The sequence below is a fragment of the Hyperolius riggenbachi genome, chromosome 7, assembly GCF_040937935.1.
Source record: "Hyperolius riggenbachi isolate aHypRig1 chromosome 7, aHypRig1.pri, whole genome shotgun sequence".
Lineage (NCBI taxonomy): Eukaryota > Metazoa > Chordata > Amphibia > Anura > Hyperoliidae > Hyperolius > Hyperolius riggenbachi.
In genome coordinates, this window is record NC_090652.1 from 292,750,064 (window position 1) to 292,776,320 (window position 26,257).

At 47.7% G+C, this 26,257-nt stretch overlaps 1 protein-coding gene across 3 annotated transcripts in view; it reads right to left on the reverse strand.

The window, feature by feature from the left end:
* OBSL1 (obscurin like cytoskeletal adaptor 1) overlaps nucleotides 1-26,257 on the reverse strand; it is a 144,070-nt gene that overhangs the window by 50,064 nt on the left and 67,749 nt on the right. For all 3 annotated transcript variants that reach the window (XM_068245951.1, XM_068245950.1, XM_068245952.1), the window contains exons 13-17: nucleotides 21,571-21,843; nucleotides 17,362-17,634; nucleotides 14,173-14,445; nucleotides 11,963-12,238; nucleotides 5,711-5,986 (exon numbers count right to left, since the gene is read on the reverse strand). In XM_068245951.1, coding sequence (XP_068102052.1) covers nucleotides 5,711-5,986; nucleotides 11,963-12,238; nucleotides 14,173-14,445; nucleotides 17,362-17,634; nucleotides 21,571-21,843 — 1,371 coding nt within the window. The remainder of the gene's footprint in view (nucleotides 1-5,710; nucleotides 5,987-11,962; nucleotides 12,239-14,172; nucleotides 14,446-17,361; nucleotides 17,635-21,570; nucleotides 21,844-26,257) is intronic.

Genomic DNA, 26,257 nt, shown 5'->3' on the forward strand with positions numbered 1-26,257 from the left:
GGGCTACTCACAAAGGTGGGTTGCCCAAGAGGCAAGGAACCACTAAAGGCAGATGGAGACAATGAACCAGACTCCACTCGGGGCGTCAATGTGGGACTGGAAGCGGTCACTCTCTCAGGGTAAAAAGCCCAACTGTGAATCACAGTGGTGTCAACATGATGTGGTACCAGCAAGAGGGGTCCCCTCAAAACCTGGTGGGATGGGGGGGGGAAGCACATTATAAGTGCAAAGGAGAGCCCAGGTTGTGATAAAATTGGATTAAAAACAAAATAAAATGATAAAAACGTGAGGTGGCTTACCTCAATGAAGACAGTCGAATGTGACAATAAGAATTTATTATGCACAGGCAACGCGTTTCACAGGTCCCAGCCCGCTTCCTCAGGCCAATACAAGTGCCAGTAGCATTGAGCGCCTCTTTACCCTTATAACATCCCTCTCTGTCCCAGTAACGTGTGAGCTGACTCTTGTGTCCCCTCTCTGGAATGCCTCTACGGAGGCTGCTGAATCTGCTCTGTTTTTTTTTTTCTTGGTTAACGATAATTCATTCCTTTATGTGATTCAATGTGAAATTTACATTTAGATGCTTTCTAATTAATTTTTAAGGCAAATTTAAACCAGCGTCTTGCCTCTAGTGAAGAAAGATGGAGGTTTTATGGTGCCGGAGAACTCAGCCGCTCATTGATCAGCACCAGCCTGCAAGGAGATTAGTGTATAAATTAAAGCGAGATTTAAGTCTCTGGATCGGCGCGGTGCGCTAGCGGTGCCAGCGACTATAACTCTGCCCTCAGGGGCTGGAGCTGTATATCTCTCCTCCGGGCCTCTCCAGACTACTAATAATCAGAGAAGGCTCTAAGCTGCCGGTCACAATAGCACCAAAGTGTTCCTTGCATGGAACACTCTGTCCCTTTTCACACACAAACACACACACACACACACACACACACACACACACCACTCTCTCTCTCTCACACACGCACACCACACTCACACACATACCACACACTCACACACATACCACACACTCGCACACATACCACACACACACACACATACCACACACACACACACACATACCACACACACACACACACACACGCACGCACGCACGCACACGCACACGCACACACACACACGTACACACTCGTACACACTCGTACACACACACACCACACTCTCTCTCTCACACACACACACACACACACACACACACACACACACCACTCTCTCTCTCTCACACACGCACACCACACTCACACACATACCACACACTCACACACATACCACACTCACACACATACCACACACTCACACACATACCACACACACACATACCACACACACACACACACATACCACACACACACACACACACACACACACACACACACACACGCACGCACGCACGCACGCACGCACGCACGCACACGCACACGCACACACACACACGTACACACTCGTACACACTCGTACACACACACACACCACACTCTCTCTCTCTCACACACGCGCACACCACACTCACACACACACCACACTCTCTCTCACACACGCACACCACACCACACTCTCACACACACACACACACACACCACACTCTCTCTCACACACGCACACACACACCACACTCTCTCACACACACACACACACACACACACACACACACACACACACACACACACACACACACACGTACACTCGTACACACACACACACACCACACTCTCTCTCTCACACACACGCACACCACACTCACACACACACCACATACCACACTCTCTCACACACACACACCACACCACACACACACACACACCACATACCACACTCTCTCTCTCACACACACACACACACACACACACACACACCACGCTCTCACTCACACACTCGTGCACACACACACACTCGTACATGCACACATGCATACACACATATGCACACCCATGTGAGCAAACACACACACGCACACAGGTAGGTCTTTGCTTATCTGGAATGGAGGAGGAATGGTGAAGATGCCGAGCAGGAGTATATCAAATAAAGGCGACTAGAAATTTGGGTGCCAGTAATGCCCATGGTAAAATATCAGTATTAAATATTACTCTCACACAGAACCCTCCACCCTGATGCCTAACCCATAAACTCCACCCCACCCCGGACACACTACCTGTTTAATGCTTAAAACTACCCCCCCCCCACACACACGCTACCTGAATAATGCCTAAACCTAAACTCCTCCCCCCCACACATTTCCAGCCTATTGCCTATTGCCTCCCCCCCATCAGCGCTCGCCATTTACCGGGTACCCAAATTTCCGCTCTGGCGCCCAAGTACCGATATCTTCTATTGGTGCTTATGGCTGCACCCAATTAGTCCACTTGTCGCATATGGCCTTTTTTACTGCTTCGACCAAGCACATGTCCTCTGCTCAAAAGTGTGCCCTGATGGAGAATGTGTGGCTGTAGTCTCCCGATGGAGAATGTGTGGCTGTAGTGTCCCCCGATGGAGAATGTGTGGCTGTAGTGTCCCCCGATGGAGAATGTGTGGCTGTAGTGTCCTCCGATGGAGAATGTGTGGCTGTAGTGTCCTCCGATGGAGAATGTGTGGCTGTAGTGTCCTCCGATGGAGAATGTGTGGCTGTAGTGACCTCCGATGGAGAATGTGTGGCTGTAGTGTCCCCCGATGGAGAATGTGTGGCTGTAGTGTCCCTGGATGGAGAATGTGTGGCTGTAGTGTCCCCCAATGGATAATGTGTGGTTGTAGAGTGTCCCGATGGAGAATGTGTGGCTGTAATGTCCCCCGATGGAGAATGCGTGGCTGTAGTGTCCCTGGATGGAGAATGTGTGGCTGTAGTGTCCCAGGATGGAGAATGTGTGGCTGTAGTGTCCCCCGATGGAGAATGTGTGGTTGTAGAGTGTCCCGATGGAGAATGTGTGGCTGTAGTGTCCCCCGATGGAGAATGTGTGGCTGTCGTTCCCCCAGGTAGAGAATGTGTGGCTGTAGAGTCTCCTGATGGATAATGTGTGGCTGTATTGTCCCCCGATGGAAAATTTGTGGCTGTCGTGCCCTTGGATGGAGAATGTGTGGTTGTAGAGTCTCCGGATGGAGAATGTGTGGCTGTAGTGTCCCTTAATGGAGAATGTGTGGCTGCGGTGTCCTCCGATGGAGAATGTGTGGGTGAAGTGCCCCAGATGAAGAAAGTGTGTCTGTCATGCCACCGGTTAGAGAATGTGTGGCTGTAGAGTCTCCTGATGGAGAATGTGTGGCTGTAGTGTCCCTTGATGGAGAATGGCTGTCGTGCCCCCGGATGGAGAATGTGTGGTTGTAGAGTCTCCTGATGGAGAATGTGTAGCTGTAGTGTCCCAAGATGGAGAATGTGTGGCTGTAATGTCCCCTGAAGCAGAATGTGTGGCTGTAGTGTCCCCCGATGGAGAATGTGTGGCTGTAGTGTACCCCAATGGAGAATGTGTGGCTGTAGTGTCCACCGATGGAGAATGTGTGGCTGTGGTGTCCACCGATGGAGAATGTGTGGCTGTGGTGTCCTCCGATGGAGAATGTGTGGCTGTGGTGTCCTCCGATGGAGAATGTGTGGCTGAAGTGTCCCCCAATGGAGATAGTGTAGCTGTAGTGTCCCCCGATGGAGAATGTGTGGCTGTAGTGTCCTCCGATGGAGAATGTGTGGCTGTAGTGTCCACCGATGGAGAATGTGTGGCTGTAGTGCCACCGATGGAGAACATGTGGCTGTAGTATCCCCGGATGGAGAATATGTAGCTGTAGTGTCCCTCAATGGAGAATGTGTGGCTGTAGTGTCCCCCGATGGAGAATGTGTGGCTGTAGTTTCCTCCAATGGAGAATGTGTGGCTGTAGAGTCCTCCGATGGAGAATGTATGGCTGTAGTGTCCCTCGATAGAGAATGTGTGGCTGTAGTGTCCCTCGATAGAGAATGTGTGGCTGTAGTGTCCCTCGATGGAGAACATGTGGCTGTAGTGTCCCTGGTTGGAGAATGTGTGGCTGTAGTGTCCCCCGATGGAGAATGTGTGGCTGTCGTGCCCCCGGATCGAGAATGTGTGGCTGTACAGTCTCCTGATGGAGAATGTGTGGCTGTATTGTCCCTCGATGGAGAATGTGTCGCTGTAGTGTCCCCCGATGGAAAATGTGTGACTGCCGTGTCCCTAGATGGAGAATGTGTGGTTGAAGAGTCCCCTGATGGAGAATGTGTGGCTGTAGTGTCCCTTGATGGAGAATGTGTGGCTGTAATGTCCACTGATGGAGAATGTGTGGTTGTGGTGTCCTCCGATGGAGAATGTGTGGCTGAAGTGCCCCTGATGGAGAATATGTGGCTGAAGTGCCCCCGATGGAGAATGTGTGGCTGTAGTGTCCTCCGATGGAGAATGTGTGGCTGAAGTGCCCCCGATGGAGAATGTGTGGCTGAAGTGCCCCCGATGGAGAATGTGTGGCTGAAGTGCCCCCCTGGAGAATGTGTGGCTGTCGTGCCCCTGGATAAAGAATGTGTGGCTGTAGAGTCTCCTGATGGAGAATGTGTGGCTGTAGTGTCCTCCGATGGAGAATGTTTGGCTGTAGTGTCCCTCGATGGAGAATGTGTGGCTTTAGTGTCCCTCGATGGAGAATGTGTGGCTGTAGTGTCCCTCGATGGAGAATGTGTGGCTGTAATGTCCTCCTGATGGAGAATGTGTGGCTGTAATATCCCTCGACGGAGAATGTGTGGCTGTAGTGTCACCTGATGGAGAATGTGTGGCTTTAGTGTCCCTCGATGGAGAATGTGTGGCTGTAGTGTCCCTCAATGGAGAATATGTGGCTGTAGTGTCCCTCGATGGAGAATGTGTGGCTGTAGTGTCCTCCTGATGGAGAATGTGTGGTTGTAATATCCCTCGACGGGGAGTGTGTGGCTGTAGTGTCACCTGATGGAGAATGTGTGGCTTTAGTGTCCCTCGATGGAGAATGTGTGGCTGTAGTGTCCCTCAATGGAGAATATGTGGCTGTAGTATCCCTCGATGGAGAATGTGTGGCTGTAGTGTCCTCCTGATGGAGAATGTGTGGTTGTAATGTCCTCCTGATTGAGAATGTGTGGCTGTAGTGTCCCCTGATGGAGAATGTGTGGCTGTAGTGTCCCCTGATGGAGAATGTGTGGCTGTATTGTCCTCCTGATGGAGAATGTGTGGCTGTAGTGTTTCCCGATGGAGAATGTGTGGCTGTAGTGTCCCCCATGGAGAATGTGTGGCTGTAGTGTCCCCCATGGAGAATGTGTGGCTGTAGTGTCCCTGGATGGAGAATGTGTGGCAGTAGTGTCCCTCGATGAAGAATGTGTGGCTGTAATGTCCCCCGATGGAGAATGTGTGGCTGTAGTGTCAACTGATGGAGAATGTGTGGCTGTAGTGTCCTCCGATGGAGAATGTGTGGCTGTAATGTCCTCCTGATGGAGAATGTGTGGCTGTAGTGTCCCTGGATGGAGAATGTGTGGCAGTAGTGTCCCTCGATGGAGAATGTGTGGCTGCAGTGTCCCCCGATGGAGAATGTGTGGCTGTAGAGTGTCCTGATAGAGAATGTGTGGCTGTAGCATCTCCGGATGGAGAATGTGTGGCTGTAGCGTCCCCGGATGGAGAATGTGTGGCTGTAGCGCCCCCGTATGTGGAGGTACGGAGCACACGGACACACAAACATGCAGCACCTCGTACAGAGCACGCATGATGTCACTCACCATCGACTTGCACGTGGAAGGTGCGGGAGTCGGTGCCCACGTTGCACTCGTAGTGGCCGGCATGTTCTGGCTGTGCACTCAGGAAGCCCAGCGTACACTTCTCCCCCTCGTCATCCATGGTCACATTGCCATCCGGTGTCACCCTCTGCCCGTTCTTTATCCAGCGGATAACATCAGGCGGGCGACTCAGCTCACAGACTATGGATAAGGGGTCGCCCTCGGTCACACGCAGCGCGGACGGAGAGCAACCGCTGTCTACGAACTTGGCGGGAGGTTCTGTGTGTTGTAAAGAAAGACGAAGATAAGTGACTCTCTGCACTGAGGCTGTCATATAAGTTTTTGGCTTTAGCGGCCTAAAACAAGTATTTTTACAGATTGATTCCTCTAATTAGTTATCAGTTAATTAGTTATCAGTGAAAGTTACACTACAGTCTCCTGCATTTAGATTCCTGGATCCTTAACCCTTACAGTCAGAAAAGAAAAGAGAGAACACAGCTTAGCTCTATGTAGGATTGAGAATGTACATACACATGCTTATCTCATCATGTCAATTCTTGGGATGGTCAATGCGATGCAAATAATTTTAAGTTGATGCAGGTTTATGCAAATTCTGTATGCCAAGTTATGCAACTTGAAAATGAACCAGTCAAGTTTTACCTTGGCAGGATTTGATTGGTTCATTTTCAAGCTGCATTAATTGGCATACAAAATTTGCATAATGCTGCTGTGTTGCGTCCTTGTTTTTCCAACTGTTTGATTACCCCAACTACTGTGCTACACATGTACAACATCTTTGAATATATATATAGATAGATAGATAGATAGATAGATAGATAGATAGATAGATAGATAGATAGATAGATAGATAGATAGAGATATATACAGTGGGATGCGAAAATTTGGGCAACCTTGTTAATCGTCATGATTTTCCTGTATAAATCGTTGGTTGTTACGGTTAAAAATGTCAGTTAAATATATTATATAGGAGACCCACACAGTGATATTTGAGAAGTGAGATGAAGTTTATTGGATTTACAGAAAGTGTGCAATAATTGTTTAAATAAAATTAGGCAGGTGCATAAATTTGGGCAATGTTGTCATTTTATTGATTCCAAAACCTTTAGTACTAATTATTGGAACTCAAATTGGCTTGGTAAGCTCAGTGACCCCTGACCTACATACACAGGTGAATCCAATTATGAGAAAGAGTATTTAAGGGGGTCAATTGTAAGTTTCCCTCCTCTTTTAATCTTCTCTGAAGAGTAGCAACATGGGGTCTCAAAACAACTCTCAAATGACCTAAAGACAAAGATTGTTCACCATCATGGTTTAGGGGAAGGATACAGAAAGCTGTCTCAGAGATTTCAGCTGTCCGTTTTCACATTTAGGAACATATTGAGGAAATGGAAGACCACAGGCTCAGTTCAAGTTAAGGCTCGAAGTCGCAGACCAAGAAAAATCTTGGATAAACAGACGCAACAAATGGTGAGAACAGTCAACCCACAGACCAGCACCAAAGACCTACAACATCATCTTGCTGCAGATGGAGTCACTGTGCATTGTTTAACGATTCGGCGCACTTTACACAAGGACATGCTGTATGCGAGAGTGATGCAGAGGAAGCCTTTTCTCCGTCTACAGCACAAACAGAGCTGCTTGAAGTATGCTAAAGCACATTTGGACAAGCCAGCTTCATTTTGGAATAAGGTGCTGTGGACTGATGAAACTAAAATTGAGTTATTCGGGCATAGCAAGGGGCGTTATGCAAAGAGGAAAAACAATACAGCATTCCAAGAAAAACACCTGCTATCTACAGTAAAATACGGTGGTGATTCCATCATGCTGTGGGGCTGTGTGGCCAGTGCAGGGACTGGGAATCTTGTCAAAGTTGAGGGATGCATGGATTCCACTCAGTATCACCAGATTCTGGAGACCAATGTCCAGGAATCAGTGACAAAGCTGAAGCAGCGCTGGGGCTGGATCTTTCAACAAGACAACAACCCTAAACACTGCTCAAAATTCACTAAGGCATTCATGCAGAGGAACAGGGCCGGATTTACCATTAGGCACTGTAGGCACGTGCCTAGGGGCGGAGCCGTTTGTGAGGGGCGGGTGGGTCACTGCCCACCCACAGTGTCTCTGTCTCGTCCTCCCTTCCTCCCTCCATTCGTTAACAAAGTGGCAGCAGCCCCATCCTTCTGCGCCGGAGAGCGGCGCATGTAAAATTACATTGTGTGTGTTCCAGACCCAGCGCTGATGTCACTCCTCAGCAGCGCCCCCTGCATCCTCTGCATGTCACGCTGTGTGTAGCCATGGAGAGGACGCAGGGAGCGCTGCTGAGGAGTGACGTTAAGACGCATGGAGGAGCCGTGGGCATCCTTCCTGTCACCGCCGAGGGGGCTGCTTGGGCGGCCGCCGCTCCTCCGCATTCTAGGGTCTCCTTTGCCATGGCCTTCTTCTGCCCCCAAGTTCCCCTCAGCCGCTGTCCGTAGCCGCGCGGCATACTTTGGAGAAGAGGGACTTGAAGTTTCTGCGGCTCCGCCCCCTCCGACTCCTAGGAGAGCTGCCTGCCTGGTGCAAAGCACCTGGAATAATCTCCAGCTCAAGAAAAGCCTCACCCAGTCCTCTGGAGCAGAGAATTAAGTGGACCTGAACTCGTGCACAGGACAGAAGGAAAACATGAAGTGCACAGTATGTATTAAAGAGTTTAGCCTGTCTAATCCCCACTAATCTGTCTAATCACAAGTTTGTAATTTCTTCCCTGTGTCACCTGATTGCCCCTGTCATCAATTAGGAGTCATCAATCAGATAATGCTACCCTCCAGTACTACTTCCTCCAGCCCCTGGCAGCCGCTATGTCCCTCACCGCAGCTCCGCTATCCGCCGCTGTCCCCCGGTCCCAGACCGACAGGTCGTCCTCTGTCTACTGCACCTGTGCGAGTGCCGCTGTGAATCACTTCCACGTGGCTCGGGGTGTACTGTGCAGGCCCAGTAGTTCTGCATCACCGTCGACGCAGTACACTCCGGACCATGTGGAGGTGATTAACAGTGGTGCAGTAGAGGACACTGGCAAGGCACCGCCAGGGACCGTGAGCCAGCGCTGAAGAGCGGAGTTGCGGCAAGGGACATAGCGGATGCCAGGGGCTGGAGAAAGCCCCGGGTAAGCAGTACTGATTGATGACTCTGTTAAGCTTGTTTGAAAGCACAGAATGTTAAGCCTATGTCTGCTTCCACAAACGAAGGAAGTAGACACAATGCAGATTTATTGCAGGATTAGTATCAGCTGTAATGAATCTTTAAATGTTATATGTGTATCTTTCAGAGAAGAGCAGAAGTTCTATGTTCAGGTCCGCATTAACCCTTCCACTGACTGCTCTGTGCATGAGCTCTCTTTACCTACCTACTGTACTCTCCCACCTACCTACCTCCACTGTGCTCTCTATACCTACCTACCCCCACTGACTCCTCTCTGTGCTCTCTATACCTACCTGCTGTACTCTGCTACCTACCTACCCCCACTGACTCCTCTTTGTGCTCTCTATACCTACCTGCTGTACTCTGCTACCTACCTACCCCCACTGACTCCTCTTTGTGCTCTCTATACCTACCTGCTGTACTCTGCTACCTACCTACCTACCCCCACTGACTCATCTCTGTGCTCTCTATACCTTCCTGCTGTACTCTGCTACCTACCTACCCCCACTGACTCCTCTCTGTGTTCTCTATACCTTCCTGCTGTACTCTGCTACCTACCCCCACTGACTCTTCTCTGTGCTCTCTATACCTACCTGCTGTACTCTGCTACCTACATACCCCCACTGACTCCTCTCTGTGCTCTCTATACCTACCTGCTGTACTCTGCTACCTACCTACCCCCACTGACTCCTCTTTGTGCTCTCTATACCTACCTGCTGTACTCTGCTACCTACCTACCTACCCCCACTGACTCATCTCTGTGCTCTCTATACCTTCCTGCTGTACTCTGCTACCTACCTACCCCCACTGACTCCTCTCTGTGTTCTCTATACCTTCCTGCTGTACTCTGCTACCTACCCCCACTGACTCTTCTCTGTGCTCTTTATACCTACCTGCTGTACTCTGCTACCTACATACCCCCACTGACTCCTCTCTGTGCTCTCTATACCTACCTGCTGTACTCTGCTACCTACCTACCCCACTGACTCCTCTACTGACTCCTCTCTGTGCTCTCTCTACCTACCTGCTGTACTCTGCTACCTACCTACCCCCACTGACTCCTCTCTGTGCCCTCTATACCTACCTGCTGTACTCTGCTACCTACCTACCCCCACTGACTCCTCTACTAACTCCTCTCTGTGCTCTCCCACCTACCTACCCTCACTGACTCCTCTCTGTGCTCAGTATACCTACCTGCTGTACTCTCCCACTTACTTATCAATCCCCACTGACTTCTCTCTGTGCTGTCTATACCTACCTCACACCTACCTATCTGGGTATCTACATTACATTGTGTCGTTTTATTAAATAAGAAAAAGGGGCGTGGCATTAGGGGGTGTGGTCTGTTAAGGGGCGGAGTTTAGGGCGCCAGAGCTTATGTGCCTATAGGCTCCTGAGCTGTAAATCCGGCCCTGCAGAGGAACAACTACAATGTTCTGGAATGGCCATCTCAGTCCCCAGACCTGAATAAAATTGAAAATCTGTGGTGTGAGTTAAAGAGAGCTGTCCATGCTCGGAAGCCATCAAACCTGTATAAATTAGAGATGTTTTGTAAAGTGGAATGGTCCCAAATACCTTCAACCAGAATCCAGACTCTCATTGGAACCTACAGGAAGCGTTTAGAGGCTGTAATTTCTGCAAAAGGAGGATCTACTTAATATTGATTTCATTTCTTTTTTGTGGTGCCCGAATGTATGCACCTGCCTAATTTTGTTTAAACAATTATTGCATACTTTCTTTAAATCCAATAAACTTCATTTCATTTCTCAAATATCACTGTGTGTGTGTGTCTACTATATGATATGTTTAACTGACATTTTTTATCTAAACAACCAACGATTTGTTGCCTAAACTTTCGCATCCCACTGTATATATGTAAGCCACCACCTATTCAGTTAGGAGTTCTTGGGCTAGACTCCCTAAACCTGCTGCTGCCTATAGAGCGCGTCCTAGTGGCTGCAGCTCTGGCACTTTATCCACTTAAGGATCACACGCTTTACCTCCCCCTAGTGACCAGGCTATTTTTCACAAATTAGGCCACTGCAGCTTTAAGGGCTTGCTGCAGGGCTGTACAACTCAGCACACAAGTGATTCTCTCTCTCCCCCCCCCCCTTTCTGCCCACCAACAGAGCTTTCTGTTGGTGGGCTCTGACGGCTGCTGCCCTGTTTGTTTATTCTTTTTTTTTTTCATAATAAATTTTACTATTTTTTTTATTTTATTTTTTTATACCTCCCCCCGCCAGCCAATCACTGCGACTGGCTGTCATAGGCATCAGCCTATGACAGCTGATTGCTCCTGAGCCTCCCAGGGGGACAGCCGTGTGCCTTATATCACAGCGCTGTACATTGTAAAGAGACGGCGGTTTCGGCGTCTAACAGTCTCCTAGCGACGACTGCTGCTGGGAGATTGATAACGAACACGGTAAATCCAGCGCTGGACACTTGGGCGCAGCAGCGCAGGAGACTTGGGCGCAGCCGGCGCCACCATAGGCCGTAATAGGAACTACGGCTATCACAGGCACAGGGAGTAACTTCAGCGCCGTCAGAAGACGGATCTGAAGTTGCTTTTAAAACAATAATTCGGCTTCCAGCAATTGCTGGAAGCCAAATTATTTCATTCCCCACCATCCATGTCGGCCTGGAGGGGGAATAGTAATTAACACGGCCCGGACTTGTGCGGCAGCAGGATCAGCCATATACTGGCTGTGTCCTGCGCCCAAGTCTCCGGCGCCGTTCTCTCTCGTACGCATTGATAACGGATGCGAGCTCTGTCATTCATGTGGAGATGCGCACGATCTCCTGCAAAACCCCGCCCCTGGACATCATGCCAATTGGCATTGAGCGGTCCTGGGGCCAGCCGCCGCATCAATGCAAATTGGCGTGGAGCGGTTGGCAAGAGGTTAAATCCACCAGGAGAAAAATACAATATAGAATGTTATTTGTCTTGTCTGGATTTAAACCACAAACACGTGTGTGTGTGTGGGGGGGGGGGGGGGGGGGGGAGGGGAAGGTCATAGGCAGTAAATACTACTACTACTACTGTCTTGTCAGTCTCACCTGACACCTTGACATCGAAGGTGGCCGAGTCACTGTCCGTATCACAGATATATTCTCCGGAATCTTCCACAGTGGCCTTCTCCAAAATCAAGCAGCGGCGAGGCCCGTCAGAGAGGAGGAGCAGGTTGTCATCCTGATCCACCTCCAGTCCATCTTTAAACCAACGCGCCACTCCATTGTTACGCGACACCTCGATGGCCAGCTCCACCCGCTCTCCAGTCAGATACTCCAGCTCCTGGGATGGAGTCTGTGGGAACACGATCCTGGTGGGGGGCTCTGCAAACAGACCAACTCACCAATTATTATCATATTACAGACAACATATTTACTTAAAGGACAACAGAAGTGAGAGGGATATGGGGGCTGCCATATTTATTTCCTTTTAAGCAATACTAGTTGCCTGGCTCTCCTGCTGATCCCCTGCCTTCAATGCTTTTAGCCATAGCCCCTGCACAAGCATGCAGCAGATCACGTGTTTCTGACAAAATGATCAGATCTGACAGGATTAGCTGTACGCTTGTTTCTGGTGTTATTCAGACATTGCTGCAGCTAATTAGACCAGCAGGGCTGCCAGGTAACTGGTATTGTTTAAAAGGAAATAAATATGGCAGCCTCCATATCGCTCCCACTTCAGTTGTCCTTTAAGTAATGAAGTTGATGCAGACATACGGGAGCTCCCAGTCCATTAAATCACAGAGGCGCCGTTGTCTCGTTTACACGGCAAATGAAACATCTCCTCCATGATGTGTGGGAGTCAAGGAACAGGTTAGGAGCAATCTGTACAAACGCTTCTCATTGCTGCCGGCTGGGAGAGGACAATACAAGACATCCTCCATTCATGTGCTTCCCATTCTATCTCTGTAACGTTTAATCAGAGCAAGCTGACATCCATAATCACAGAGGCCAGGCTGTGGAGTGAAAGCTCTGCATTGTACGGAACATAATAACAGCCCTATGGAATAATACAGCCATTACGCTTATCAATTGCCTGCTTTATTCCGCACATAATAATAAAAGAAACAGACGGGTTAGAGTGACCCTGAAATAAATGGGCTCCATAAACGGAGAAAGTATATAATCAGGAGGTTACCTACAGCGAAAACTGCATGTCAAAAGGATCTCTTGTTCTAGAGATGTACGCCAGTGAATAATTACTATTGCTAAGGGTGTCAGGAGGAAGAGCTTCAGTGTCAGGAGGAAGGCTGTCCCTTTTGATTCTACAAGGCTTCCTAGAGTACCCAAGCAAGCAGCTCTGCGTGACCCAACACCATTAAGAATATATAGGGGACTGAAAGAGATTGAAAAGCCCTCCTACTAAAAAAGCAATGCTCAGTGTGATTTCCCTTCTTATAACAGAAGGTACTTGCGATAATTCAGCTTTAACCACTTCAGCCTACAGTGTTGTTTCACCTTATGCACCCGAGCCACTTTCACCTCCCATTCATTCACCAATAACTTTATCGCTACTTATTACACTGAAATGATCTATAGCTTTTTTTTTTCCGCCACCATTAAGGCTTTCTTTAGGTGATACATTTTGCTAAGAATTATTTTATTCTTAATGCATTTTAACAGGAAGATTAAGACAGAAATGGAAAAAAAATCATTATTTCTCAGTTTTTGGCCATTCTAGCTTGAAATTAATACATTAATACATGCTACCGTAATTAAAACCCATGTATTTATTTGCCCATTTGTCCCGGTTATTACATCGTTTAAATTATATCTCTATCACAATGTATGGCGGCGATATTTTATTTGGAAATAAAGATGCATTTTTTCAATTTGCATCGTTCACTATTTACAAGCTTATAATTTAATAACATTATAGTAATATACTCTCTTGACATGCATATTCAAATCTCGATCACGTGACCTGCATTGGGGGTGGGGTGATAGGGGACCAAGGGGGCCCCACGCTATTTGCAGGGACAGCGCTTTGAGTCCCCAGGGAGAAAAGCGCTATATAAATATTATTGTTATTGTTATTGTTAATTCTAGTTATGCTCTTTGGGTATACATAAAAAGGCAAAGGGGGTGAATGATCAGCCTGACAGCCGTTTCACTGGGTTCTTCAGAGGCCAGGAATGTCACTTTATGTGACGTCTGCTGGCTGCATTAGGTAAAGGTTTGCTGTAATGACTCCTAGAAGGCATTTGACAAAGCAGCAATAGCACCACATAGTGGCAGACACAGGTCATTACACTCACCAGACACCAGCACACTGTAAAACACAGCATCATCTCCGGCATCGCAGACAAATTCCCCAGAATCCTCCACCTGAGCGGATTTTATGACCAGCTTGCGGAAGCAGCCGGCAGACTCCAGCTGGATGTTGTCGCTCTCCTCTACCTCCACGCCATCGCGGTACCAGCGCACCTGAGCGTTCTCCCGGGACACCTCGCAGCTCAGGACCACCGGCTCCCCGGTCACCCCCGTCAGCTCGGTGTCTTCACTGGTGTTCACAAACTTCACAGGAGGCTCTGCAGGATATGGCGTTCAATATTACATCACTGTCCACATACAGCATAGAGAGGAACTTCACCGAAGGATAGTAATTTCATGCAAGGCCCCAAAGGCCATGGCCTAGGGCACCAGAAAGCAAGGGGTGGGCAGTGGGCTGGCACATTCATGCAGTTAAAGAGGAACTCCAGTGAAAATAATGTAATTAAAAAAAGTGCTTCATTTTTACAATAATTATGTATACATGATTTAGTCAGTGTTTGCCCATTGTAACATCTTTTAAATCCCTGATTTATATTCTGACATTTATTACATGGTGACATTTTTACTGTTGGCAAGTGATGTAGCTGCTGCTTGCTGTTTTGGCAGTTGGAAACAGCTGTAAACAGCTATTTCCCACAATGCAACAAGGTTCACAGACAGGAAACTGCCAGGAGTACCACGGTCCTCAGAGTTTCTTGTGGGAGGAGTTTCACCACAATATCAGCCATACAGCGCCCCTTGATGATTTGTTTGTGAAAAGGAATAGATTTCTCATGTAATAGAGGGTATCAGCTACTGATTGGGATAAAGTTCAATTCTTGGTTGGAATTTCTCTTCAACCTCCCTGGTGGTACAAAAAATCCGCCAGGGGGCAGCGCAGCACTTTCTAATTTTTTTTTTAAAGCATGTAGCTAGCCTAGCGCTAGCTACATGCTTCCCCCCTCCCTTCGCTATCCCTCCCACCCCTCCGATCGCCGCCGGCGCTTTTACCCTGCAGGGAATCCAGTTCTGAACGGGATTCCCTGTATGGGCTTCCCCGTTGCCATGGCGACGATCGCGATGACATCATCGACGTCGTGACGTCAGCGGGTGTTCCGATCCACCCCTCAGTGCTGCCTGGCACTGATTGGCCAGGCAGTGAAAGGGGTCGGGGGGGGGGCGAATCGGCGGGTAGCGGCGGCGATCATTATGCACACGCAGATAGCAAAGTGCTAGCTGCGTGTAGCAAGAAAAAAATTATGTAAATCGGCCCAGCAGGGCCTGAGCGGCACCCTCGGGCGGCTTACCCCGTGTCACACACGGGGTTACCGCCAAGGAGGTTAAGCTGCCAAAACAAGTGAACCGCAGTAGTCGGGCAACTGTGTGGGACTCCAACCTTCCTAAGAACAATAAAGACTTGGATTGGAGCTGCAGCAGGGCAGGAGAGTAAGCAAATTGTCTGCACTATGTCATTTAAAAATAGCACCACCAAGGTCTTAAGGTGGCCATTAACGATGCAAATTTACTGAACAATCAACCAACAATTGTGATCAGAAGGCAATGATCGGAAAGCATAGATTGGGCCCATAGATGCAATAAAAATTATATCCAATAGAATAATTTCAGATGGAATTGATCCTCAAAACAGATTGATAAAACGATTGACAAATCAGTTGTAGTCAACTGGAACCATCAATACCGTCTAATTCGATCAATCAGAAGCTTGATTGTTCAGTAAAATTGCATGCATTGCATTTATGAGCTCCAAGCACCTCTCATGGGCATTTCTTGAAGACTCCGACCAGTACTGCAAAGATGTATACCGTTCTGTAGCTTGTGCTCTCCTCTTTCATTTGATACCTGAATCGCCATTCTACACCTAATAGTTTTCGTTTGATTTCAATTTAAAAATCGCGGCCGCCATCTTGGCTATGTTATAACTGCCGGGTCACCCCTGTCTTCTCTGTTAGAGAAGTGCATCACTGAATGAAGCAGGAAGAGGAAGTGACACGCATGGCCACTGCAAGAGGCTCCTCCAGAGGGGTCATAGCACGACTTTGTTGGAAGTCCTCTGGCTTAAAGGCATACCCATGAGAGGTGCTCGGAGTCACTTTAAATACATTGATTACTGGGACCATTAAAAGTGTGTTTATGTGATGAGGGGGGGTTGTGTTGTACAAATCCGACCCAGATAGTGATAAGGGGAAAACATAAATCAATACAAGTGAGAAGGTAAGATAGATCAAGAAATGATTGCAATTTGCCATGTAATTCATTCATGTTGGTTGATGCACAATGAGCCTGCACAGCATCATCTTTACCGCTGGCAGACAAGGAAAAAAAAATAGACAGCACCAAGTGCTATTATCTATGAACACACCTACTGACAATGTGATAGGATAAAAGGGTGAAATACCTATGCACAGAAGGAGATACTGCTTGCTCGGCAGGTGGAAACAGCTGTTATTTCCCACAATGCAACAAGGTTCACAGACAGGAAACACTGTGGGAAGGGTTTTTATTTGAGAAAAGTAAAGATTTTTTTGTGGGAAAGGGGGTATGCAGTGCCAACGTCTACACTTATAACACCTGTGTGGTTTCAGAATGTCACAGCTTCAGTTTTAGGTCCAGAAAGCTTGTAAAGAAGAAAAAAATTGTTCATACAATCTGCGACCCCTCCTGCAACCACTGGGGGGCCCTGGACAGTGGGGGCCCACTCCTCCTCCCTTTCCTTTTACACATGCAGAGTAGCACAGGTAGTGCAGTAACGTTTACCTGCTCCAGCACTGTGTATCTCCTCCATGCATCACAGCCACACATTTTCTGCTGCCATTCGCTGGCTCCCGGTCACATGACCGATGCAAGTCACGTGATCAGGAGCCGGCGAATGGCCGCCTAGAATGTGCAGCTGTGATGCATGGAGGAGACCAGCAACACTGGAGGTAAATATTACTCTGTTCCCGGCGCTATTCTGCATGTGTGTCGGGGGAAGGTGTGTGCAGAGATCAGGTATAGTGGGGAGAAGCTTGGATTCCAGTGGCCCCATGACAATTTCGCAGGGGGGCCTTATGGGCTGTTGTCACGCCCCTGATACAATGGACTACTAAGCAACTTTGCATCTACTTGAGCATATTTCAGTAATAATGTAACAACAAAAAAAACCCTAAATCATGTATGGCGACTTTAAAACGTACCCGTGACCCTGACATTATAAAACATGGAGTCGTCCACGGCGTCACAGACGAATTCTCCCGCGTCCTCCAACTGGGCGGAAGCAATGATAAGTCTGCGGATCTTCCCATCGGACTCCACCCGGATGTGCTCCATCTCTTCCACCTCCTCTCCATCCTTGTACCAGCGCACCGTGGCGTTAGGGCGTGACACCTCGCAGCTTAGCTCCACCCGCTCACCAGTCAGGTATGCCAGCTCCGTGTCATCACTGGTGTTTACTATCTTCACAGGGGGCTCTGGGGAAAAGGAGGGAGAGATAATAGAGACCGCACTGGAGAATATAATCATTGAGACAAGTCATTTGGGCATTGCAACAACCGGTACATTTCAAACTATGGTGCACGGATTGTTAAAGGATACCCGAAGTGACATGTGACATGATGAGATAGACATGGGTATGTACAGTGCCGAGCACACAAATAACTATGCTGTGTTCCTTTTTTTCTTTCTCTGCCTGAAAGAGTTAAATATCATGTATGTAAGTGGCTGACTCAGTCCTGACTCAGACAGGAAGTGACTAAAGTAGTAATGGTAACAGTAGAGGGGTATGCAGAATCACTTGTTCTTATAGCTCTCTAAATGGGACAGTATCCACCCCGATGGAACCAAGAAGCAGGTCACGATAGCAGCAAAACGTCAGATCTGACGAAGGCGCAGAGCGCCGAAACGCGTCATGACGCCATACGCACACTGAATCTCAGCCACGCCCAGACCTACAGCGAGACGGCGCTCCTAATCCAACCGGAGATCGCGCTGCTGGCCACAGCGCGGTGCTGCTGAATCGTCTGCAAGGCTAAGCGGTGGCTGTACCGCGGACAAAGCGCTGATTTTATCTTCATCTTGTGAGTACCAAAATTTTTATGCGAATAAAGCCTACCTTGGGTAATGCACCATTGTGCGCTCCATTTCCTTCTCTTTAGAATTGTCTCTTGCCCTGTTCTATGGAGCTGCACATGGCATTGAACTAAGGAGCTAAGAAGATTTATGTGAGAGAGTGTCTGCAGTCTTTGAAAAGGGAGCGCAAGGATACTTTGTTTTTTCCAACTATAAAACACTTTGCTAGCAGAAAATGGCTTCTGAGAGCAGGAAAGAGATAAAAAAGGTCAACAGTTCAAAGATTTTAGCTCTGGCATACTTCAATGAATGTGTCATTGAGCAAAAATATCTTTAAAAGTCATTTTTAGGAGAAGGAAGATAGATACAATCGTTCATTTCATTCGTTTATTTTCGTTTCAGGTGTCCTTTAAAGCAAACAAAGTGGAAAAAACACCCTAATGATATAATGAATTGTTTGCGTAGTACGGATAACGAATAGAACATTAGTAGCAAAGAAAAGTCTCGTATTTTTATTTTCAGTTATATAGCTTTTTGGTTTTTATAACATTGCATCGTTCTGTCATATTTGCAGGTTAGGAACCACACTCTGTTTTCAAAGCTATAAATCAAAGCAGAAATAATGACCTTTTCAACTATCCTGCAGTATAACCTCATCTCAAGTCATCTCTCACTATTTCTTGGCTGTTTAAGTGTTTCAGAAAACAGGACTGTATTCCACCCAATGGGTGGAATAGCTCAGAGAAGCTCTTTTGCATAGATAACTGAAGTTTTTTTTTAACTCTTTCTGTACTGGAAAACAATATGAGACTCGTTTCTTTGCTACTAATGTTCTATTTCGTAGCTATACTACACATACAGTACAATTCATGATCTTATAAGTTTATTTTCGCTTCAGGTTTGCTCTAAACTGGGCATGGAGAGGGCACAATGTGGTGACCCTTTCATCACGGTTAGCCTATCACAGTCATCATTAAGATTTAAAAAAAAGGCTCTGGTCCATAAAGGGTACCTAAAGTGAATTAAAGCGGAACCCGAGATGAAAAACTAACTATAACAAGTAACTTGTCTATATATCTTATCTAAAGTTTAGATAGTTTACACAGCAAATCTAGCTGCAAACAGCTTCAAGAGTTTATGATTATTTATTCCTGTGATAGAATGAGGGCAGCCATGTTCTGTTTGTCACATTGTCAGAGGCTGAGGGCTGGAGATGCTATCAGCTTGCCTGTGTGTAAATTCGGTCCCCTCTCCTCCTCCCCTCTGCGTCTGAAATCATGAATGACTAGTAACCTCCTCCTCCTCCTGCCCAGACTGAGCTCCCATAAGCCCTTGCTACAGTGCCAAGGCAGAAAAGGAGCTGTGGGTGAGGCTTGTTTAGTTTATAGGGAATTAGAGTATTCAAACAAAACAAAAAAAGTATTTGGCTTGAGGAATGCCCTATACTTGTAAACTATATGAAAGTAACACAATTATGCAATGAATAAAAGTTTATCTCGGGTCCACATTAAGGTCCTCAGCTTAACTTATTATGGCTTCTTCCAGCGCCCTGTAGTTGTCACTGTCCCTCGCTGTCATATTGCCTGGATCCGTTCAGTAGCCGTGGCCCTTTAAAAGCTGTCTGACTGAGCCAGTCGCAGACTACTGCGCATGCACAGCCCCGCGGCTACTTAATCGTGCTCCCGTGTCAGGGAGAGTCCGGCACATGCGCAGTTGCAATTTTTCATACTGTGCAAACGAAGAACGTTCCCAGTTTCGCAAACAAAGAGGCGTGCAGCCCAAAGGTTGTGCATGCAGCTTTCGGAGGGGGCAGCTGCTGATCAGAGTGGAAAGACAATGAGGGACCAGGATGACTACACAGGGGGGTAGAAGAAGTCCCAGGTAAATTAAACTGGGCACTTTAGTGTCACTTTAGCTTTTTTTTAATGTGGTTTTGAACCCACAATTACTTGTAATAAAATCATTCTCCAGTTACAGCTGTGAAAGCATGTTATCTTTCTAGCTTACCACAAGGTAGCACTGGTTGCTCACAAATTCACTGTTTGTTTATCTTCCTCATGTCGGGTCTGTAGTCATTGTTAACGCTATGTAACAAATTTCCTCTGCAGGCGAGGAACGGGGGTGGGCCAAAGCTGTAAATTTTGATTTTCTTAAAGGTAAATATAAATTTTTACATGTAAACATAACTACTTTTTCTGTAAGTCATGGGAAATAAAGTTAATAAATTGACTTCAGTTACCCTTAAGGGGCCAGAGCCGCATGGTCCCAAGGCGGTTACAGACCAACAGATTGAAACTACTTTAAAAAGACTGTTTCAGTAAGCTCTTATACTAAGTGTTTATATTGGACAACCAAGACAGTACGGCGTATGGTCAGCCTTTAAGGAAACCTAAGGGACTAAAAGAATTGATACATACCTGGGGCTTCCTCCTCGCTGTTTCTCTGGGCTGCCTGGATCACCCGCTAGCCATCCCAGGAACATGGCTCAGTTGCTCTACATGGTTATTGCACTGCCCAGCCGCGCACGCTCCGTTGCGCTCCTGCGGCCGAGCATCTGCAACTGAGAGCGATTGAGCCATGTTAACGGGACAGCTAGCAGACAATCAGAGCGGCCCGGGGAGATGGCGAGAGTGGCTACGGCCTGAAGGGGGCTGGAGGAGGTAAGTATTCATTGAGTATTCATTATTTTAGTTCATACAAGTCAAACTCTGGCCCGTGGGCCAAATCTGGCCCTCAGACCCATTCAATTTGGCCCCAAGTGGGTTCCTTACCTTGTATCATGTTTGGCCCAGTGTAGACCACCAGGGAAGCTATATTGGAGGTGAAGCCCTAGAACATCAGGGAAGTCATATGGGGGAGGTAGGGTGAAAGCACTAAACACTAGAGAATTGTATAGGGGTGGGTGGGGCCATTAGACACCAGGTAACTATATAGGGGGAAGGAGGGAGGGAGCACCACAGAACTGTATAGGGGAGAGAGCACCACTAGACACCAGGGAACTGTATAAGGGTTGGAGGGGGGCCATTAGCCACCAGGAAACTTTATAAGGGTGGAAGGTGGCCAGTAGACATTGATGTTGGCCCGCAACTAGGTACCAGTGTTCAATTTCGGCCCACTTTGTATTTGAGTTTGACTCTCCTGTGTTAGTCCCTTCATCTCAGGTACCATTTAAGGGGACACAGACTGCAGGATCCTTTGCTTGAAATACTCAGATGTAAACATTTCATATTTGTTTTTCATAAAAAAAATAAAATAATAAAATAAAACTTTAAAATAATTTTAGTACAAGACATACATTCCCTAAGGTCTTGTCCCCAGTTTGTAAATGGCCCACTGACCTTTGACGGTAACGTTATAGAACACACAGTCATCCTTAGCGTCGCAGACATATTCCCCAGAATCCTCTACTTCAGCGCTGGGGATGATCAGTCTCCGATGTTTTCCATCAGACTCCAGAATAACATCTTCACTCTCTTCCACCTCCACCCCATCCTTGTACCAGCGGACCCGCGCATTCTCCCGGGACACCTCGCAGCTCAGTATCACGCCCCCTCCGCTGAGGCATCTGTGCTCCACGTCATCACTTGTGTTCACGATCTTCACTGGAGGGTCTGGAAAGAGAGAGACGCTAGACACTAAATCCACGTAGACCACAAAGTGCTACACTTACTCTTGTTGGGCAATCAATCTTAAAGTGAACCTCCAGACTAAAATTCGACTCAGCAGCAGTGAAAAGGCCTGGTGTTTCTTTAACAGTTTCACAGCATCAGAACTTTGTTTCTCTTATACAAGCCTCATTTTTAGCTGCACAGAAGAAAACTGCCCGGGCATTTTTCCTCTGATGGTGTGCAAAGCATGATGGGATTTCTTATGTTGTTGTTCTCGTTCTGCTGTTTTGGTGCAATTTTTTTTTTATTTTTTTTTACATTTTGAATTTGACATTTGAAGCCTAGCGACTGCAGCTGGGAGGGGAAATCAGGACACAGGACAGTTGGAACTGCGTCTCCTGCTCCTTGTCACCTCCTGTCAACCAAAAAGATGGCTGCCCCCATGACAAAGATTTGCCTGTTCTTTTAAAACAGGGTGGGTAAGAGATTATATTACCTATCTATTCTAATTAACATAACTAATGTAACTTGATGACAGTATGTTTGTTTAGGCTGAAGTTCCCCTTTAACCACTTAACGACCGCCCCCAGCCGATGGGCGGCGGCAAAGACCGGTCCCAAACGACCGCAATACGCCCATCGGCGGGGGCGGCTGCGGGAGTGGCTATGCGGCGATCGCGTCATTCGTGACGCGATCAGCCGCCGGGGACTGGCTCCGCCCCCCGTTCGCCGTAACCCGCCGGCCGTTCGGAAGCGCCGGCGGGTTACTGGCATCCGGATCGCCGCTGCAACAGTGTATAATAGGCTTTGTAATGTATACAAAGCCTATTATACTGGCTGCCTCCTGCCCTGGTGGTCCCAGTGTCCGAGGGACCACCAGGGCAGGCTGCAGCCACCCTAGTCTGCACCCAAGCACACTGATTTCCCCCCCCCTGCCCCCTGATCGCCCACAGCACCCCTCAGACCCCCCCCTGCCCACCCCCCAGACCACTGTTTGCACCCAGTCACCCCCCTAATCACCCATCAATCACTCCCTGTCACTATCTGTCAACGCTATTTTTTTTTTAAGTCCCTAATCTGCCCCCTACTCCCTCCTGATCACCCCCCCACCCCTCAGATTCTCCCCAGACCCCCCCCCAGACCCCCCCCCCCGTGTACTGTATGCATCTATCCCCCCTGATCACCTGTCAATCACCTGTCAATCACCTGTCAATCACCTGTCAATCACCCGTCAATCACCCCCTGTCACTGCCACCCATCAATCAGCCCCTGATCTGCCCCTTGCGGGCAATCTGATCACCCCCCCACACCAATAGATCGCCCGCAGATCCGACATCAGATCACCTCCCAAATCCATTGTTTACATCTATTCTCTCCTCTAAACACCCACTAATTACCCATCAATAACCCCCATCACCACCTGTCACTGTTACCCATCAGATTAGACCCTAATCTGCCCCTTGCGGGCACCCAATCACCTGCCCACACGCTCAGATTGCCCTCAGACCCCCCCCCCCCTTATCAATTCGCCCGTGCAATATTTACATCTGTTCTCCCCTGTAATAACCCACTGATTACCTGTCAATCACCCATCAATCACCCCCTGTCACTGCCACCCATCAATCACCCCCTGTCACTGCCACCCATCAATCAGCCCCTAACCTGCCCCTTGCGGGCAATCTGATCACCCACCCACACCAATAGATCGCCCGCAGATCCGACATCAGATCACCTCCCAAATCCATTGTTTACATCTATTCTCTCCTCTAAACACCCACTAATTACCCATCAATCACCCCCTATCACCACCTGTCACTGTTACCCATCAGATTAGACCCTAATCTGCCCCTTGCGGGCACCCAATCACCTGCCCACACGCTCAGATTGCCCTCAGACCCCCCCCCCTTATCAATTCGCCCGTGCAATATTTACATCTGTTCTCCCCTGTAATAACCCACTGATTACCTGTCAATCACCCATCAATCACCCCCTGTCACTGCCACCCATCAATCACCCCCTGTCACTGCCACCCATCAATCAGCCCCTAACCTGCCCCTTGCGGGCAATCTGATCACCCACCCACACCAATAGATCGCCCGCAGATCCGACATCAGATCACCTCCCAAATCCATTGTTTACATCTATTCTCTCCTCTAAACACCCACTAATTACCCATCAATCACCCCCATCACCACCTGTCACTGTTACCCATCAGATTAGACCCTAATCTGCCCCTTGCGGGCACCCAATCACCCGCCCACACCTCAGAACGCCCTCAGACCCCAGCCCTGATCACCTCGCCAGTGCATTGCTTGCATCTATTTCCCCCCTCTAATCACACCTTGAGACACCCATCAATCACCTCCTGTCACCCCCTAGCACACCTACCCATCAGATCAGGCCCTAATTTGCCCCGTGTGGGCTCCTGATCACTCGGCCAAACCCTCAGATCCCCCTCAGACCCCCTTCCGATCACCTCCCCAGTGCATTGATTGCATCTATTTTCCCCTCTAACCGCCCCCTGAGACACCCATCAATCACCTCCTGTCACCCCCCTAGCACTCCTATCCATCAGATCAGGCCCAATACATCCTGTCATCTAAGAGGCCACCCTGCTTATGACCGATTCCACAAAATTTGCCCCCTCATAGACCACCTGTCATCAAAATTTGCAGATGCTTATACCCCTGAACAGTCATTTTGAGAAATTTGGTTTCCAGACTACTCACAGTTTTGGGCCCGTAAAATGCCAGGGCAGTATAGGAACCCCACAAGTGACCCCATTTTAGAAAGAAGACACCCCAAGGTATTCTGTTAGGTGTATGATGAGTTCATAGAATATTTTATTTTTTGTCAAAAGTTAGCGGAAATTGGATTGTTATTGTTTTTTTCACAAAGTGTCATTTTTCACTAACTTGTGAGAAAAAATAAAATCTTCTATGAACTCACCATACCCCTAACGGAATACCTTGGGGTGTCTTCTTTCTAAAATGGGGTCACTTGTGGGGTTCCTATACTGCCCTGGCATTTTAGGGGCCCTAAACCGTGAGGAGTAGTCTAGAAAACAAATGCCTCAAAATGACCTGTGAATAGGACGTTGGGCCCCTTAGCGCACCTAGGCTGCAAAAAAGTGTCACACATGTGGTATCGCCATACTCAGGAGAAGTAGTATAATGTGTTTTGTGGTGTATTTTTACACATACCCATGCTGGGTGGGAGAAATCTCTCTGTAAATGGACAATTGTGTGTAAAACAAATAAAAAAATGTGTCATTTACAGAGATATTTCTCCCACCCAGCATGGTTATATGTAAAAATACACCACAAAACACATTATACTACTTCTTCTGAGTACGGCGATACCACATGTGTGACACTTTTTTGCAGCCTAACTGTGCTAAGGGGCCCAAAGTCCAATGAGTACCTTTAGGATTTCACAGGTCATTTTGAGACATTTGGGTTCAAGACTACTCCTCACGGTTTAGGGCCCCTAAAATGCCAGGGCAGTATAGGAACCCCACAAGTGACCCCATTTTAGAAAGAAGACACCCCAAGGTATTCTTTTAGGTGTATGATGAGTTCATAGAAGATTTTATTTTTTGTCACAAGTTAGCGGAAATTGATATGTATTGTTTTTTTTTTCACAAAGTGTCATTTTCCGCTAACTTGTGACAAAAAAAAAATCTTCTATGAACTCACCATACTCCTAACAGAATACCTTGGGGTGTCTTCTTTCTAAAATGGGGTCACTTGTGGGGTTCCTATACTGCCCTGGCATTTTAGGGGCCCTAAACCGTGAGGAGTAGTCTAGAATCCAAATGCCTCAAAATGACCTGTGAATAGGACGTTAGGCCCCTTAGCGCACCTAGGTTGCAAAAAAGTGTCACACATGTGGTATCGCCGTACTCAGAAGAAGTAGTATAATGTGTTTTGGGGTGTATTTTTATACATACCCATGCTGGGTGGGAGAAATCTCTCTGTAAATGGACAATTGTGTGTAAAAAAAATCAAATAATTGTCATTTACAGAGATATTTCTCCCACCCAGCATGGGTATGTGTAAAAATACACCCCAAAACACATTATACTACTTCTCCTGAGTACGGCGGTACCACATGTGTGGCACTTTTTTGCACCCTAAGTGCGCTAAGGGGCCCAAAGTCCAATGAGTACCTTTAGGATTTCACAGGTCATTTTGCCACATTTGGTTTCAAGACTACTCCTCACGGTTTAGGGCCCCTAAAATGCCAGGGCAGTATAGGAACCCCACAAATGACTCCATTTTAGAAAGAAGACACCCCAAGGTATTCCGTTAGGAGAATGGCGAGTTCATAGAAGATTTTATTTTTTGTCACAAGTTAGCGGAAAATGACACTTTGTGAAAAAAAACAATTAAAATCAATTTCCGCTAACTTGTGAC